Below are 18,263 nucleotides of genomic sequence, written 5' to 3' on the forward strand. Positions count from 1 at the left end.
GGCCACTGGCTGTAATCTATTCTCTAAGCCTACATTCCTAATGCAAGGAAACTGAGGCATTCAGTCAGGATCTGTGTGACCAGCCCACATGCAAAAACAACTGCTGCCATGGCCTCTCATGCAATCACTACTAATCCTTCTATTACTTCTCGAACCACGACTACAACTGCTGAGCAACAGCCAATACAAACAGAATGAGGTGGTAAAGACCTACAAGCCACGGGATAATGTTGAGAACGGTTTCACATGGTCCTTCTGATTGGCAAAGACTGATCTCTACGGATCTTCCAGCTCTAACTGGACCACACCCGAGCCTTACTTCTCTGCAGCCAGGAAGACTCCGGACGCACAGTCCGCTTTGAATTCTGGGTCACAGGAGTCCAGGAAGTAGAGCAGCTCCTTCATCATGCCTCGGATGTTGTTCCCATTCACCAGGGCGAAGCTCAGCTCCATCGCACGCCTAGGGAGGAAAATGGGATGACGATAAGACAAGGAAATCTCTACATCTTCTGACCCTTACTTTGTGCAGAAATGTATGTACAGTGACTAACAGTGTGTTATGTACTAATGTCTATACTGTATGTCACTCATGTTCTCCTCATTTGGGTGTAGGTCTCACCTCTTGATGGACACATCCAGGTCTTTTAGACAGTCCACAATGGTGCTCCGATGCCTCTGCACTGCATTGTGGTCCGTCTGTACAGTCTTCAGTAGGGACGTCAGTGCCACATATCTTGAAGGTGGACAAAAAGACAATAAAAAAAGACCATAAAAAAGTTATATTACCTGGGACTTTGATGGCCTATGTTCAGATCATTCAATGAATTAGTTCTCCAAGTGTGTTACTTACCTAATATTTTTGTCATTGTTGAGAAGGAAGCGCCCCAGTATGTTGATAGCCAACACCCTCAATCCACTTTCTGACTTGATGTCCATTATGGTCAGTACTGTCTCGTAGAGGATTGCATTGCCTACATTTTTACTTGTCTCGGTGTTGGTTGCCACCTACAAGGGGGAAGAAACCATTAGTCTGATTGTATAAGGCCATATCTCTAGGGGTAGTAAGCCTAGAGTACTATTGATTAACCTATATTCTCACCTGTGCAAGAATGTCATTCATTGCTTCACTTGAGTCATCATCACTCCTGCCCAGAATTCGCAATAGTCTCAATATCCGCACCTGCAATGAGGTCAAGGGGCATCACTGACTGGCCTAGCCAAGTTTGTTACAGAAGATCAAATAATTGGAACAAAAACACAAGGTTAAAGGTCTCACCTGCAGGAAGGGGTCACTGATGCCAGACACGTCATGCTCAGGAGAGTAACCAGACATGATCAGGTTCTTCAGGATTCTCACCAGCTGTGGAACCAACTACAAAAGACCAACAGGAGAGGAGGGGTACCATCAAGGGCTTTATTTCTAAGGAATCGGTGTCCAACCGTATTACTGAAATAACTTGACAAAGTATTTTGTAGAATGTGCAGTTATTCTTTACATTCTCTTGATTTAATCGTCAATGTAACTTACATTTCTGGGTTATGGTAATCAAGACAGCATTGATTGTATGAAAACATTCAGTTAGGATGTTGGGTTTTAAAAAGCTAATCCAATTGTGATGTCACATTCAATACATCTGGATGAAATTTAACCCGAATCATAATTCTCACCAGGAATGCTAGGCAAGAATATTCATAAACAATTTGCACCAATGCGAATATATGTTTCTGAAATATATATTTGTACGCATACAGACACATACCCCCCTTTTAACAGACATAAAACCATCAGTGTCTAGTGACAACACCTGAGGTCATTAATTGAAAACAGACCCATCATGTTGTTTTCAACATACGGTGATCAAATGAGTTACACATTAAGTTGATGATGGCACATTGACAATAGTGAGAGATGTCTAAGAAACATTTTTAAAATCCTGTCATGATATCAAGAGAGAACACCCACGTATAACCGCTGTAAAAGTCTAAATCAAAATGACAAAAAGGAACTTTACGGAACACAGGTTTGATTACATCTACAGTGACCGTGTGATTACTAGTTACAGCATGCACCAGCTATGAAACCAGAATGTACTCTTACCTTCTCATTCTAACACAATGCAGGAATTGTAACAGACAAATGACAGAAAAAATATGAGGTAGATGTTAGGGAAGATTCACTTTTAGAGAGCTCAAAGTCATGTTCTGATCATGAACATGAGGGGTGGGAGACTGGCTCAAGGTTGTTATGGCTAAGGGAAAGAGGTACAGAGCCACTAGAGATACAGCGAGGAAATAAGCGAGGCAAGGAGATACGACTGAGACATAGGCCTACTATGAATGTAGAGCAAACCTTACGGGAAAATGTAATCCAAGGATTCAAAAGGCAAAATATGTTTGAAGTATATCCAAAACAGTCATAGTGAAAGGAAAATGAGTACTAAGAGAGAATGAAATGTAGAGTGAGCTTAGGACAAATGCTTAATTAACTCCCTAAAGATTTGATGACGTGTTACGCTGTTACCCAAAAACTCTTGATAGCAGTAATTTCACTAATTAGATTGTGGCTAGCCATACCTTTCTGAAGTGTAAGAGCATGTCAGGACTTCTTTCACACATTTCAGTGAGGAGGACAACAGAAGTGTGGAGAACACCTTAAGGAGACAAAGAGAAACTAGTTGTTTGAAAAAAGGTCAACAAACAGCATCCCTGAAAGACAGTAGAAGCTCACAAAATGTGCACAAATTTCCTTGCCAATTCCCTGGGAGTCAATGTCTTAGCAATGTCACAGCATTGTTACTAAAATAAGGAACATAGTCTATGAGGAAGCTGTTTGCTGGTTCCATTGTGGTGGTTTATAATCTGGATTCTCAACTCTTAGTAAGTGTCAGTTTAACGTCATTAAGCCAAAAATGTAGCAATACAAAGACAACTACAGGTATGTATCTAGCATCAACTTACCCTCCCCAAATCCTTACCTTGACCATTGAGGGGAAAAACACAAAACTGAACATAGTTTTCTATGGGCAACTTCATCTATCAAACTCATTTAGAAACATATTCGTAGCAATAACATTGGTTCTAAAAAATAGCATCACTTTAGAAAGCTGTCAGAACATCAGCCATTGTACTATGACAACCATCAGTGTCTAGTGAAAACACCTGAGGTGATCAATTGAAAACTGTGAAAGACGCAGCAGCTCCACAGCTCATCAGGAAACAGTCATTAATCCACCTCTGTTCACTGAAGGACGTTTCAACTGTATAGAGGGCACCAGTCCAATTTTCCCTTTGAAGGACACAGCATCTCCATTTTATCTGTGAGTGACCAAACCCAATGCTCTCTGTGCAGGACATAGTTGCCCCCAGCCCCCTGTTGTCTCACCGTGGTTCTTCTCGCTCAGCAGGTTTTTTGTGGCTGGGAGGAACATCTCCATCAACTCTGGGACTTTCCTGATGACGTGGACTGCACACAACGCCGCCTGGGGAGAAAACTCTAATGTTTTCCAAAGTGCTCAACTATGACATGCTAACACAGACCTGCCAACCTTAAATTATTTTTATGAGGCAACACCCACACTGCTCAAATCATAAGAAAATGCACTTTTTGTTGTTGTTGTGCCTAACAACGATTTTGGCAGAAGACAGTCTCAGTAGGAATGTTAGGCTATAGACTTATGGGTACTTGGCTGCTCTTCAGTATCTCTAATGTGTTTACATTTCTGGGGGGAGTATAGGGGGGGGTGGGGGGGTTGGAGCATTTTGCATTTTTGAAAAACCTTTAACTGCCATTTCCTGAACAAAAATATAAACTGCAACATATAAAGTGCTGGTCCCATGATCTGAAATTTAAAAAATGTTCCATTTTCTCTCAAATGTTCTGCACAAATTTGGTTACATCCTGTTAGTGAGCATTTCTCCTTTGTCAATGTAATCCATCCACCTGACATGTGAAGCATATCAAGAAGCAGATTAAACAGCACGATCATTACACAGGTGCACCTTGTGCTGGGTACAATGAAAGGCCACTAAAATGTGCAGTTGTCTCACAACACAATGCCACAGATGTCTCAAGTTGAAGGCGCATGCAATTGGCATGCTGATTGCAGGAATGTCTACCAGAGCTGTTGCCAGAGAATTTTATGTTCATTTCTCTACCATAAGCCACCTCCGTCGTTTTAGAGAATTTGGCAGTACATCCAACCAGCTTCACAACCACAGACCAAGTGTAACCATAACACCTCCACATCCGGCTTCTTCACCTGCGGGATCGTCTGAAACCAGCTGAACAAGGTCTATATCAGTTTGTTTCAGATCTCCATCCTTGACCTCACCCATCAAGGTCTGACTACTAGGCTTACCATCAATCAACATGCCTCGTCATTGGTGAACTGATTACTATCACAACATTATCTACTGTTGACATACATCTGGATCAAGAGGCCAGATAAACAACTGATTAAATCAACATAGGCCTACTAATCTTAACACAGTCTAATATAACTTTCTGTGAAGGATGGTATTAGCAGAACAGCTCTCTCTGCCATGTCTGTTGACTAAACACTGTAGCTAACTACATTTGTCTTAATGTAGAAGGAGCTAACTACGAAATAGTGGTTGTGTGCTTGACTAACACATATACATTTTCCAAAGTTGTTCGTCGAATAGTTGGTTCTCCATTTTTCCCTACCCTTTGTCGTCACACATCAGCGGTATCAACGGACAGTGGAGAGCTGCCATTCAGCTCGAGGGAGGAAAATAGTAGACTACTACGACTATGGGGGGCGGGCCAGAGTGGAGAGCTTGAGATTTTTTCTCCTCGCCCAAGTCCTGATTGGCTCAGCTCCAACTTCAGACGATTGTACCAATAGAAGCGTATTTTGGGGTACTTTTTCATACCAGCACACTTTTACCTCAAATTGTGTGCATGTTATGTAAAATGAGTGCAGGTTGGCAGGTCTGCTCACAAACTTTAAACTGATCACCTGACTAACACTTCTTTGTAAAGAGTGGATGTGGGCTTGGTGAGAATGAGGTACCTTTTTCCTCAGGTAGGAGTTGGAGGTTTTGAGCAGCTTCTCCACCTCTCCAGCCAGATCTCGACACATCTCCGAGGAGCCCATGCAGCCCAGGGTGCACAAGGCCAGGCCCTGGACATACTGTGTGCTGTGATTCAGATCACTGAGGAAGGACAGGGGGAAGAATGAGTGGACAGCAGATAATAATAACTTTATTTATATAGCGTATAAAGTAAGTGCTTCACATCATAAAATAAAAGTACTAGCAAATAAATAAAGACAGGAGGAAGGAGAATGAAAAAATAACCAATTAAAATCATACACTTTTATAAAGATGCTTTTAATGGGTCTTTAAAAAGAGATTTAAAAACAGGCACTGAATCTTCAAGCCTGATCTCTGGCAGTCAATTCCAAAGTCTAAGGGTCTTAATGGCAAATGCCTTTTGTTTTCAACCTAGACTTTGGAATGTGTCTGTATCCCCGTTCATAGGGAGATAATAGATCAGAAATATAGGATGGCACTGGTATGTAGAAGAGAAAGAGGAAAGACGTAGAGAAAAAAAATATAAGGAAGAGGAAGAGGTGGGTAAAAGGGAAGACGAAGGATAGAGCAGGGTTTACAGGAAAGAAGAAAAATGTGCACGAGAGCAAGAGATTGAGAAAAAGGTGCAACAGCTGATCCGGCAGGTTATGGGACTGTTTCCGTATCCAACATCAGAAGCACACGCTGCTGGCAAAGGCACCACTCATGAGTAACATTTCTGGCAGTAACAGAACACTGGTGTTGGTGCACATCACCACCTCCTGCAGCACAGCTCTTAGCTCTACTCCCACACTACAAATAAGCAGCTGTTCCTGTCAGGATAGTGTGTTTGAGCCAATGCGGTTCTGGCCTGCCTTACTTCTTGATGCAGTTTGTCATTAGTAGATGGACGTCCTGCCTCTCGTCCAACAGTAGCATGGCTCCCAAGTACCCTATCCGTTTGTCAGTGAACTTCTGGGACGCAATCAACTTCAGGCACTCCAGCTGGAAAACAAAACGCATCAAATCAAATTCTATTTGTAACATGTGCCGAATAGAACAGGTAGACCTTACAGTGAAATGCTTACTTACAAGCCCTTAACCAACAATGCTTTAAAAAATGTACAAAGTGTTAAGTAAACAAAAAATAAAAAAAATAAAAGTAACAAATAATTAAAATAGCAGCAGTAAAATAACAAGAGAGGCTATATACAGGGGGCATCGGTTAGTCAAGGTAATATGTACATGTAGGTAGAGTTAAAGTGACTCTGCATAGATAATAAACAGAGTAGCAGCAGCGTAAAAGAGGGGTCTGGGTAGCCCTTTGATTAGCTGTTCAGGAGTCTTATGGCTTGGAGGAAGAAGCTGTTAAGAAGCCTTTTGGAACACGACTGGGTGCTCCGGTACCGCTTGCCGTGAGGTAGCAGAAAGAACAGTCTATAACTGGGGTAGCTGGAGTCCTTGACTATTTTTAGGGCCTTCCTCTGACACCGCCTGATATAGGGGTCCTGGATGGCAGGAAGCTTGGTCCCGGTGATGTACTGGGCCGTATGTACTACCCTCTGTAGTGCCTTGCGGTCGGAGGCCGAGCAGTTGCCATACCAGGCAGTGATGCAACCAGTCAGGATGCTCTCGATGGTGCAGCTGTAGAACCTTTTGAGGATCTCAGGACCCATGCCAAATCGTTTCAGTCTCCTGAGGGGAATAGGCTTTGCCGTGTGCCCTCTTCACGGCTGTCTTAGTGTGTTTGGACCATGATAGTTTGTTGTTGATGTGTAAACCAATGAACTTGAAACTCTCAACCTGCTCCACTACAGCCCCGTCGATGAGAAAGGGGGTGTGCTTGGTCCTCCTTTTCCTGTAGTTCACAATTTGTCTTGATCATGTTGAGGGAGAGGTTGTTGTCCTGGCACCACACGACCAGGTCTCTGACCTCCTCCCTATAGGCCGTCTCATCGTTGTCGGTGATCAGGCCTACCACTGTTGTGTCATCTGCAAACTTGATGATGGTGTTGGAGTCATGCTGGCCATGCAGTCATGAGTGAACAGGGAGCACAGGAAGGGATTGAGCATGCACCCCCGAAGGGTCCCTGTGTTGAGGATCAGCGTGGCGGATGTGTTGTTCCCTACCCTTACCACCTGGGGCAGCCCGTCAGAAAGTCCAGGATCCAGTTGCAGAGGGAGACTTTTAGTCCCAGAGTTCTTAGCTTAGTGATGAGCTTTGAGGGCACTATGGTGTTGAACGCTGAGCTGTAGTCATCTGTTCACAAAACTGCGCTCTTCGGCGAGACACATTCACTGCCAGAAACAACAAGACATTCACAGATGTAGGTTAATAAATGAAGAACAGTGTTATTTTTAAACATACCTGCCCAAAGTGCGCTGGGTAGCCCAGCATGTGCATGTAGAGTAGCTTAGCCACATTTCTACAGCGGTAAGTGTTGTCTTCCTCTCTGAAGGACGAGCGTATAGCAGCACACTCTTTCTGGATCATCTCACGCTCCTCTGCCTGGGTCCGAGCCGTCCGGATGGTCCGGATCAGCTCCCGCAGTCTGATCGGCGCTGGCATCCTCTGGAAAACACGGAGAAACTAAACATTTGGCACAGGTGGCCTTACTGCAAAGTCATATTCTAATCTGACAGCCGGTAGGTGAAAATAGGCCTACATCATTATGAAAGTATGGGGGTGGGGGGGTGACAATGATAGGAGTAACTTTTTGTTTCTCCAACATTTGTATTGCTTAAGGCGTTAATACAGACATAAATAAAGAGGACAGATCCATTAAGACGAATGAAAGAAAAATGCCTGGGGTGATGGTGGGTCCAGAGTGTCTGTCTGTATGCATTTCTGAGTTAAAGTGCATGTAGCTGGGGGGCTAGTAAACTCACCTGACCACCACTTCTGTCTAGCTCATTATGTTTATCATTAGGAAGCCATGGGTACTCATTCATTCTATAAGATAAATGCATACTCCTGTAATGGTATTTTTTGGTAGCCTATGTGATGAAAAATATTTGAATAGCAAATTAGCATTGTTCTGTGAGTACAGCCTCAAATGTGACAAGTAAATGGAGAATGCCTTGCTCAGAAGCTTGTGAAGAGAGCACTAAGGTTTCAAACCAGTGGAGGGTGATTAAATATTGAAGGGGCACATGCTTGGAGGCGAGATTACATTCTCCAGTATTAACATGCAGCCACACAGAGGAATAATAACAGGAGCACAGTGCCCCAGTTCAGCCAGGTACAGACCTGGCAAACACAAGAGAACTTGCAGTACCGTGCCTCTACGATGTTACTAATGTACTCCCATTCTAACAAGAACGCTGCTCCATGAGAGGATGCATTCAGAATTAAATGATTAGACACAAGCATATAATCTCTCACCCCATTAATGATATGTGTCTGACTCAGCGATAGAGGGATTTGATTTGTTTTTATAGGTAGGCAGCAAGATGATAATGACAAATACACTGTACTATTTCCTATTTGATAAGTAGACTTCCTGTGTGGTATAACATTCGCCACAGCCTGTGGTCTCAGAGGCCAGCAAGGTACAGCAGGTTGACCACCTAGTCTGTATGTGCACACAACTACCACAATCCAATGGCCTCTGGTCAAGAAGAGGAAGCCTGCATGTTGGATCTATACACTAGCTGACTAAATCGGTCTCATGCCCATTTCAGAGGATCAAATATACAAACAGGTAAATGAGACCTTGACTAAGTCAAGAGTACAGTATGAAGACAGGTTAAAACTGCTTCTCCTCGATCACACTTGTAGGCGATGTCATGGAAAATTTGGCTAGCTAAACTCATGCGCATAAACACGTCATTGGGTCTTAACGGTCATCTCGCACCGAACTGCACAGGCCATCAAATCGAAGGCACCCCTTCGATATAAAGTAGTTTTTGACGAAAATTAAAACGTGTCAGTTCGTCACTTTCACGAGGTTGAAGTAATAACATGTTCAACTAATTAGGACATTTTCTATAATCTAGGATGCCTTTCGACTTCAATAAAATTAACAACCAAGGAAGAATTTCACTTCCCTCATTGAATTCTCAAACCACGGCCTGGTCTGTTTGTTCCGTTTTGCAAGCGTTCCCTAAGTCTCACGATGTTGCCCCTCTGGGTTTGGAAACTCTGCGTTAAAACCCTGCAGGAATTCGTTGGGTAAATGGTGCATGAACACTGAGCTGCATCACAATCCTTCATGAACTGTCTGCTCTTGAGGATGAGCCCAGCGGTGGTGTGAGAGCAATCCGGAAACACAGAGGAAGGATTGCTCTCTTGGCAGTTAAGAGATAGTGTGACACAATTGCACAATAGGCTTTAAGCTTTAAAGATTCAGTAGAGAAAGAAGTAACAAACTGGCACAATGAGAGCCATGGATATGCGGTCTCCCTTGAGAGGGGAAACTACAAATGTGTAATAACTACACATGAAATACAGATGCCAAGTCATATGAAGTGACTCGTACGACAAAAGGCCAACAGATCTCGGCATTCCAAAGGCACGTCGTCATTGGGTGTGCTAAACAAACTCTACTTCCTGCTTTCAGAAACCCCTATAGCAATGACACGTTTGACTTTCAACACCTGAGTTGAAGCAATTAACACTGCGGCCTACCCTCTAGTGTAGTACATTCAGAAAGTGTACACTTCCAGTACTACAGCCAGACACAGCAGAGTGACAGAGGATGTAAGAGAAACCCTGGGCAGAACAAGGTCAAGGGCCTGGTACCAGCAGTGGGTCTGGAGGAGGCCTTGTTTATTGCAGTGAAGGGCCTGGTGAGAGGGGTGTGTGTTAATGCACCACCGCCACAACAGGGGATCCATCACGCGCACTATGCCAGGAACAAACAGGGAAAGTTATTACTGCTGGCTCCTGTATGCAGAGAAGAGGTGTTTTATGGCTTCCCATCTCAAAAGAAGCATAGCTCTTATCTGTTAGCATGGATAATGTAATGAAGCAGTTACAGCAAGAGGGATGACAGTAATTAGTTGCTGAACAAAGACATTTTCTGCATCTAGCCGCCTCAGAGCTGACGGTGTTAGTGAAAAAAGAATGCACAGAGCAGAAAACTTAAAAACGAGGGAAAATATAAAGGCTGTACACACAAAAAGGTCCAACAGATTACAGACAATCCAATAATAACACCAGTTATGTTATCACATCAAAGACTTTTTCCAATACCAGGATATACGGTATTACCGGAAGTGCACACAAATGGTGCTATATTTTTTTAGGCAACATGGATCTTAATCCAGGAGGGAATTGATTGTCTCTGCTGTAACCAACAAGCATTATCTTGACATCATATATCCACCCTGAGCGGGATATAACTTAAATTTGGCACATCTTAGATAATTAACTTACACTCACCGGCAGGTTTATTAGAAACACCAATCCAGAAAAGCCTGAATTCTTTGGTGTATTCTACAAAGTGTCAAAAGTTCCACAGGGATGTGGATGCTAATGCGATGGTGCTAGACACATCAGAGTGACAGGCGAAAGCGATGGGATCACGCAGATGCTGCAGATGGACGACGGTCCAGTCATGCTGCGTACAGCCCGTTTCATCTCATCCCAAACATGCTCTATTGGGTTGAGGTCTGGGGACTGTGCAGGCCACTCAAATAAACTAAACTTGCAGTCATGTTCCAGGCAATGTTTTTCCAGTCATCAATTGTCCAGTGTTGGTGATAGTTTGCCCACTGGATCCACTTCTTGTTTTTAGCGTATAGGAGTGGAACACGCTGTAGTCGTCTGCTGAAATTGCCCATCCGTGACGAGGATCAACCAGTTGTGCTTTCCGAGATGCCGTTCTGAACACCATGATTGTACTACGCTGCTATTTGTCTGTTTGTGGCCTGCCTGAGCCTGCATGATTCTTGCCATTCTCCTTTGACCTCTCTCATCAACAAGCGGTTTTACCCCACAAGACTGCCGCTGACTGGATGGTTTTTTGTTTGTCACACCATTCCCTGAAAACCCTTGACACTGCCTTGCGTGAAAAGCCCAGGAGGGCAGCTGTTTCTGAGATACTGGATCGGGGGCGCCTTGCACCGACGATCACACAAAGCTCAAGTCACTCTCAAGTCACTCGTTTTGCCCATTCTAACGTTTTATCGAACAGTAACTGAATGCCTTGATGCCTGCTTTATATAGGAAGCCACAGCCACGTGACTCACTGTCTGTAGGATCGATCCATTTCTGGGAACAGGGTGGTGTACCTAATAAACTGGCAGGTGAGCGTATAGTTTTCCATGTATTGAAGCATGCATCCATGCAGCCCCTGAGAAAAATGTCAGGTCGAGTTAGCAGCACCATGGAGTAAGGCTGGGCGACCAAATTCATTTGCATGCATGTTTTTGTGCGATATTCCAAATGCCTTTATCACAAGAATCAAGTTCTTATATATTATACATTTTTATGAGCGTTTGTCCGCTTGTTCTCATGTCTTTTTGGTCTCGGCTATTTCCATCCTTCTCTGCTGTGTGCAATGACTATAGACTGTATGCACCTTCCCATTCAGTCTCTCACACACACACCAACAAATATTAGAGATCACTTCTTCCTCTGATAAGCGGTTTCAATTCGGGGTTTGGTCCAACAGAATTGGTCATTTCCCCTTTAACGAAACACTTTGTAATTGCGCGCAGAGCAGACACTAAAATGGGAGTAGCCATTATCATTGATTCTGGAAAATTAACGCTCAATTTGTCACGCGCAGCATGGCTGTACCGCTAGCAGCAATTTTGCAGAACGTCATACTAGCAGTCTAGTATGCATTTTATAAATGTGCAATAAACACAATTATATAAAGAATTGGCAAACTCATTCTCATTGAGAAAAAACAACAGTTGATTAACACATCTGAACAAAGTGGACAGGCTAGCAAACTGTCCAAACAGCTAGAGATGGACAGAAGGGTGTGTTCATAACAATTCAACTGTCCTACCTTGTTAACTAGCAAATAGATCCAATCTGGCTAAACTTCAAATAGAAATTAGCTGGCACATGAGCTTGCGCTTGAGAGATTGTTAATTTTCTATAATGCTTGCTACAAGAAGTGTCATTATTAGTGATTTGTGCATTATATTTGGTTCAAGTTCAATTTGTAATATAATAATAAAAAAGGGCATTCTCAGACTTGAAAGCCAGTTTAGTGATTATTGCAAAAAAGCAGGTTAAACTACTGTTACAAAATAATTAGAAGCCCTCAATTCATTAGATTATTGCGGAATGTTTGACCTTAAATTGTATAGCAAAGCTTATTTAGATTTTTTTTTTAAACTTATTTAAAAAATTGAGATACACACAAGCATGTGGACACCCCTTCAAATTAGAGGATTTGGCTATTTTAAGCACATGTTGCTGATAGGTGTATAAAATCAAGCACGCAGCCTGCAATCTCCTAGACAAACATTGCCAGTGGAATGGCCTGTACTGAAAGCTCAGTGACTTTCAACATGGCAACATCATAAGCTGCCACCTTTCCAACAAGTCAGTTTGTAAAATGTTCTGCCCTGCTAGACTGCTCCGGTCAACTGTAAGTGCTGTTATTGCAAAGTGGAAATGTCTAGGAGCATCAACGGCTCAGACGCAAAGTGGTAGGCCACACAAGCTCACAGAACGAGCCCACACGTATCACATAAAACTCATCTGTCTTCAGTTGCAACACTCACTATCGAGTTCCAAATTGCCACTGGAAGCAACATCAGCACAATAACTGTTCATCGGGAGCTTCATGAAGTGGGTTTCCATGGCCGAGCAGCCGCACACAAGGCTAAGATCACCATGCGCAATGGTTTCATAATTGGTCATCGGCATTTTTGGACACCAATTACATTGCAATCCACGAGAAGACTGCGTGGCAGGCTGACCACCTGTTACGCTAGTGCAAGTAGCCATGGTAAGTTGCTAGCTAGCACTAAACTTCTTATATAATATATATATATATATATATAAAAAAATATATATATATATCTTTACATATTCACTAGTTCACTACACGTGGTTGATAATATTGCTAGGTTAACTAGCTTGTCCTGCGTTGCATATAATCAATGCAGTGCCTGAAATGGTCTCACTTCTCTTGCGTTCAGTGTAAGCAGAGTCAGGGTATATGCAGCAGTTTGGGGTCGCCTGGCTCGTTGCGAAATGTGTGAAGACTATTTCTTCCTAACAAAGACCATAATTAATTTGCCAGAATTTTACATAATTATGAAATAACATTGACGGTTGTGCAATGTAACAGCAATATTTAGACTTAGGGTTGCCACCCGTTCGATAAATTACGGAACAGTCCCGTATTTCACTGAATGAATAAACATTTTGTTTTCAAAACGATAATTTCCAGATTTTACCATATTAATGACCAAAGGCTTGTATTTCTGTGTTTATTATAATTAAGTCTCTGATTTGATGTAGCAGTCTGACTGAGCGGTGGTAGGCAGCAGCAGGATTTTTTAAAATAAACATGAATTCAAACAGCACATTATGGTTTGCCAGCAGCTCTTCACAATACATGAAGCACAGACAAACAAAAAAATGTTTATGACTTCAAGCCTATCAACAGTAATATTCACTGAATTAGACATTTGTTGGAATACTAAAGTGCATATAAGAACATCCAATAGTCAAAGGTCTTTGAAATACAAAATGGTATAGAGAAATAGTTCTATAACAACTACAACCTAAAACAGAAATATACTTAACTGGAACCAGCCCAAAATAGTTGTTTTAACAGCTTTCATATGTTCTCATGTTCTGAGCAAGGAACTTAACCTCTTCAGTCGACCCTCTACTTTTTTGAACATTTTGTTAAAAATGGAGGGGATCAACAGCTGACTTCAGCTGCTCCTGCTACTCATGCCAGGAATATATTCCTTCTTCATATGGTTAGAATGTGGATAGGAAACCTGAATGGAGCTGCTGTGATTTTAAAACTGGTTAAATCTGTGCTGTGTTAGTGGCTAGGGGTTGTGTTAACACATGTCGTCTGTCATCGGAAAGCGCAGGAAAACCTGATCACAGAAAATGGAAATAAATATCCTTGCTGGCCACTTCCAGCAATTGTTAACAGTGATGCTCTCCGAATTAGATAAGACCAAGAACCCCATTCAACTCCTTTCCAGCATCCCCATGCTTCCCTTTTGTTGAGTATCTTGTGAATTTAATCATCTTTGATTCTTGGTTGAACCGAAAGCCTGGGGCACAAAGTTACAAAGTTCCTCATTGGTCTCCATCCCAGATCATTCCAGGAAGAGCTCTCTTCCTGATTTTTTTCCAAGACCTCAGGCTCTGGTGAAACCAGCTAATGATATAGTCAAAGTCTCCCAGTGCCCGGGACACTCGCCTGGATCATACGGATGATTTTTATCCTTTATTAACGTTTACTAATACCTAAAGTAGCATTACAAAGTATTTTGTTTTGGAAAGTTTTATGTCCTTTTTGAATTTTAAAAATGACGTTACGTTGATGAGTAATCGCTGAAATTTTTTCGTTTATCACACAGTCTACATATTCGATATCTTGGCTTTATATGGCCCGTCTTCATTTACGTTCGAAATAAAGACCTCAATAGTGTTTATGGGACATCTAGCCAGTGCCAACAAAGAAGATGGTGAAAGGTAATGACTGTTTTCTATTTTATTGTGCAGTTTGTGGCCATAGGAAATGCTAATTATTTTGTTTATCGCTTGTCCCTGCTGTGCTTTTCTGTTGTAGTGTATTGGTGCATGCTATCAGATAATAGATTTTCATGCTAATGACCAAAAGTATTTCTGTGTTTTTATAAAATCTCTGATTTGTTGCCTGGATTCACAAGCAGTGTAGCTTTAATTTGATACCCTGTTTGTGTATTTTAATGAACTTTTGAGTTTTAACTAATACTATTAGCATTTAGCGAAACATTTGCATTAACAGAGCTCTAGTTAAAACTTCTTAAGCTGGAACCCCAAGCTTTCAGATGTTCTCATGCAACAGGTTAAACGTTAGCTTTCTTACATGGCACATATTGCACTTTTACTTTCTTCTCCAACACTGTTTTTGCATTATTTACACCAAACTACTTATTTGAGACTAAGTAGATTGTATGTATTAAGTTAAAATAAGTGTTCATTCAGTATTGTTGGAATTGTCATTATTACACACACACACACACACATATACATATACACATACACACACACGTAATTCACACCCTATAGTCCAGCAATCTGTTTAAATGCATGAATCATGACATACATTCAACACCTAGGCTTAATGACTCGAGCAAAACAAATGCTTATATTTCCTGTGACTGACATCTGACAAGTAACCAAAGCCCCAATCAGCCTCTGTGCTCATAAGTGTGCGCACACAACAGATATGGAAAATCCAGTCTGCTAGACTAACAAAGACTGAGGAAATGTTGGTTCTACTACAACGTTGCAATAGCTTTTATAGGCACACATTATTTTATTAATTACAACATGAAAGACATTACTTTTTCTTTATTATGTCCACAAAAGCTGGCACAAAAGATGCGTTTGGTCTCGACAGAGAGGACGGGTTGAGCACAATAGATGGATTAGGAAGACCATATGTGGAGAAGGTTTGCACTTGCTGAACTGTTGGGCAGCTACCACCAAAGAAGCACTCAACAACATTCGCTTTGCTCAGCCTTACTTACTCTCCCAGGACAAAAACAGTACTGTTCAGCTGTATGGCCACGCTACAGATTTTAGTCCCGCTATATTTCACAGGAGCTTGGACAGCCAACACTGTGTCATTTGGTCAAGCCAAGTGACGCAAACATTGCTGTCAAATGGAATGACTGACGTGAGGCATTATCCTGATCAATTAGAGGGGGTGGATCTCAAACACCCCTGAACTTATTCCTGTCCCAGTTGAATTAGGCCCTTGTCCTCCACATGCATACTGACGCATTTGATCATGCTATTTAAGACTTCTTTGGGAACAAATTGGGTATAAAGGAAGAAATAATAATGATACAGTGATTGTTATCAACACCCTCATATAGCCACAAAAGGGATCATATCTGATACCAGCTGTGGCAGATTTCCTGAGCGAATGGAATTGCCCATTCCTCTCCTGAGACTCTAGAAGATATACAAGCCTGCTGAGCCTAGCAACCAGTGGTAAGAGAAAACAACCTCAACACATGGTTGAGTCCACTGGGGACATAGGCTACTAAATTTCCATTGTCCAGACTCCAGAGACAACGCACACCATCAATGAAGCCCTTTCCAATTGAGAACCCCGACGCTATACAATAATACAGCAACTGTATAGGAGTATGTGCCACAATTGACTTCCTCCTTACACAAAGTTATGCCGATGAAGTTCATTACGTTACAGAAATAATTCAAAGCCACCATTGTAGAGGGAGCGCTCCTTTCAACACAATATCCCAGCATATTGTTCTCTTTGACACTCATTTTGCCATCACTGCTCAGCCAAGCACTCACCAGGATATTTCATTGGTAGTGTTACAGCAGGCTGCTACCTCCATTCCAACCTAAAAACAATTCTGCAAGTAGTATGACAGTACATCTATACAAAACATTGACCTACATGGTTTAGCCAAGTATTGGCCTACCAATATAAGTGTGTACTGTCAGAAAGCCTTTATTGAATAGGCTAAAAATGCAGATAAAACATGGGCACTTGTCAGCTGGTTTAATGCAAATACAAAGAACATGCAATGAAAAAGCAAGTCAATCTGAGTATATGACACTGATGTTGACTTCAGGAGAATCAACTGACAGGAGAGGTGGCAAAAGGGAAGCAGGAAATAACAATAAAAAAAATAGTTAAATATTTTAATAACTTTTCTACAGATGCAAGCCAGCTCAAATAAAAAAAATGGCTGTAATACCACATAAATAGCCTAATAATCACAAGTGAAGCAGGTGGCATAATAACCCACTTCTTTAAAAAGTATGGGGATGGCACAACTGAAGAAATGAAATGTTTGCTACAACTAACTAACACACTTGAGAATTGACACTTGTCGAGGTGTGTAAACAACTTACATAATAACGTTAGTATATTAACATTTAATTCAACTTCCTCACACAACCAGTATGTGAGTATTGTAGCTAGCTAGTTAACGTTAAGTAGCAACAAAAACAAACAAATAAACAAAAAAGTAGCAACAATACCATAGTAGCTAGCTAGTTTAAGTAACGTTAGTCACTTAAAATTCATTGCAACCACGTAGAAACAGCCAAAGCTAACGTTACAACAGTTACACCCAAGCTAGGTATAACACACATCTTATTTGAAGCGTGGGTAAACGTTAGAGTTCAACTTGAACACATCAAGGTATTGCGCTAACTAAGTTAACGTTAGCTTGCTATGGTAGATCACAAGCCCACAGAAAGATAGTTAAATTGCTAATCATCTCTTGAACGCAATACTTTACGAACCTTTAACCACACCTGTCAAATATATTATGCATTGTCACGTTACCACTAGTTAACATTAGCACTAACAAGCTAACAATCCAACGTCCGAGCAGAGGCCATTTCGGGGCGAACATAGCACAATTACAGCCTTCTTATTTCTCAGACATAAGTAAACCCTTTTAGCAAGTGAACATACAGATCATGGCTAGATAGTTACACGCAATCGCGAAGAGGCCTTCATCGCACTGACTTAGCTAGCAAGTTAGCTAGCTAGTAGGATTAGTTAACTAGATAGCTGCCTTTCCTACATACCTACCGGTACATCTCGTTTGAGTAACACAGCAAATAACCAAATGCAATATTGACATACATTGAAGGCGTATAAGCAAGTAAAAGTTAAGTATAAAAACAGATTTCTAAGGTTAAAGATCGCACAAGTACATATCAGATAAGCATACCAACTAGCCGACACCAGGCTACCGCTTCTCTGACAGACACCCCCGGTACACTGGCTGGTTAGCGCAGCCTCACTTCCGATCATGTAGCGCCAACATGGATTATTGTCACCGCGGTTTAAGATAAAGTCGTGCTGATTTTTCAGCTATAATCAAATAAACACATCTGTTTAACTGACATAGTTGTATAAAGTTATACTCACCAACCGTATTGATACCAGAAAATAGCTGGAATCTTCTCTATTTGCGACGGAGGGAGGAACAGACCAGACATTCAAAATGGTGGCTCTCCTAGCCTCAGCACTTCTACCGCAGGCGGAGGGTTACACCGAAAAAAACAAAACTTC

General features: G+C 41.8%; 1 protein-coding gene across 2 annotated transcripts in view; it reads right to left on the bottom strand.

The window, feature by feature from the left end:
• The window catches only part of LOC115112256 (AP-1 complex subunit gamma-1-like), a 30,417-nt gene extending 12,206 nt beyond the window's left edge, over positions 1 to 18,211 (bottom strand). Inside the window, exons 1-11 of one of the 2 annotated variants that reach the window (XM_029639189.2) lie at positions 18,120 to 18,211; positions 7,406 to 7,609; positions 5,918 to 6,042; positions 5,037 to 5,178; positions 3,383 to 3,479; positions 2,575 to 2,651; positions 1,277 to 1,372; positions 1,100 to 1,180; positions 851 to 1,005; positions 620 to 733; positions 320 to 460 (exon numbers count right to left, since the gene is read on the bottom strand). In XM_029639189.2, the coding sequence (XP_029495049.1) occupies positions 320 to 460; positions 620 to 733; positions 851 to 1,005; positions 1,100 to 1,180; positions 1,277 to 1,372; positions 2,575 to 2,651; positions 3,383 to 3,479; positions 5,037 to 5,178; positions 5,918 to 6,042; positions 7,406 to 7,606 (1,229 nt within the window). In that variant the 5' untranslated portion in view covers positions 7,607 to 7,609; positions 18,120 to 18,211. Of the gene's footprint in view, positions 1 to 319; positions 461 to 619; positions 734 to 850; positions 1,006 to 1,099; positions 1,181 to 1,276; positions 1,373 to 2,574; positions 2,652 to 3,382; positions 3,480 to 5,036; positions 5,179 to 5,917; positions 6,043 to 7,405; positions 7,610 to 17,919; positions 17,959 to 18,119 lie in introns of those variants that run through there. The other variant, XM_065011951.1, reaches the window with a different exon arrangement.
• Between the last annotated feature and the right edge of the window lie 52 nt (positions 18,212 to 18,263).

Source organism: Oncorhynchus nerka, linkage group LG27 (assembly GCF_034236695.1).
Source record: "Oncorhynchus nerka isolate Pitt River linkage group LG27, Oner_Uvic_2.0, whole genome shotgun sequence".
Classification (NCBI taxonomy): Eukaryota; Metazoa; Chordata; class Actinopteri; order Salmoniformes; family Salmonidae; genus Oncorhynchus; species Oncorhynchus nerka.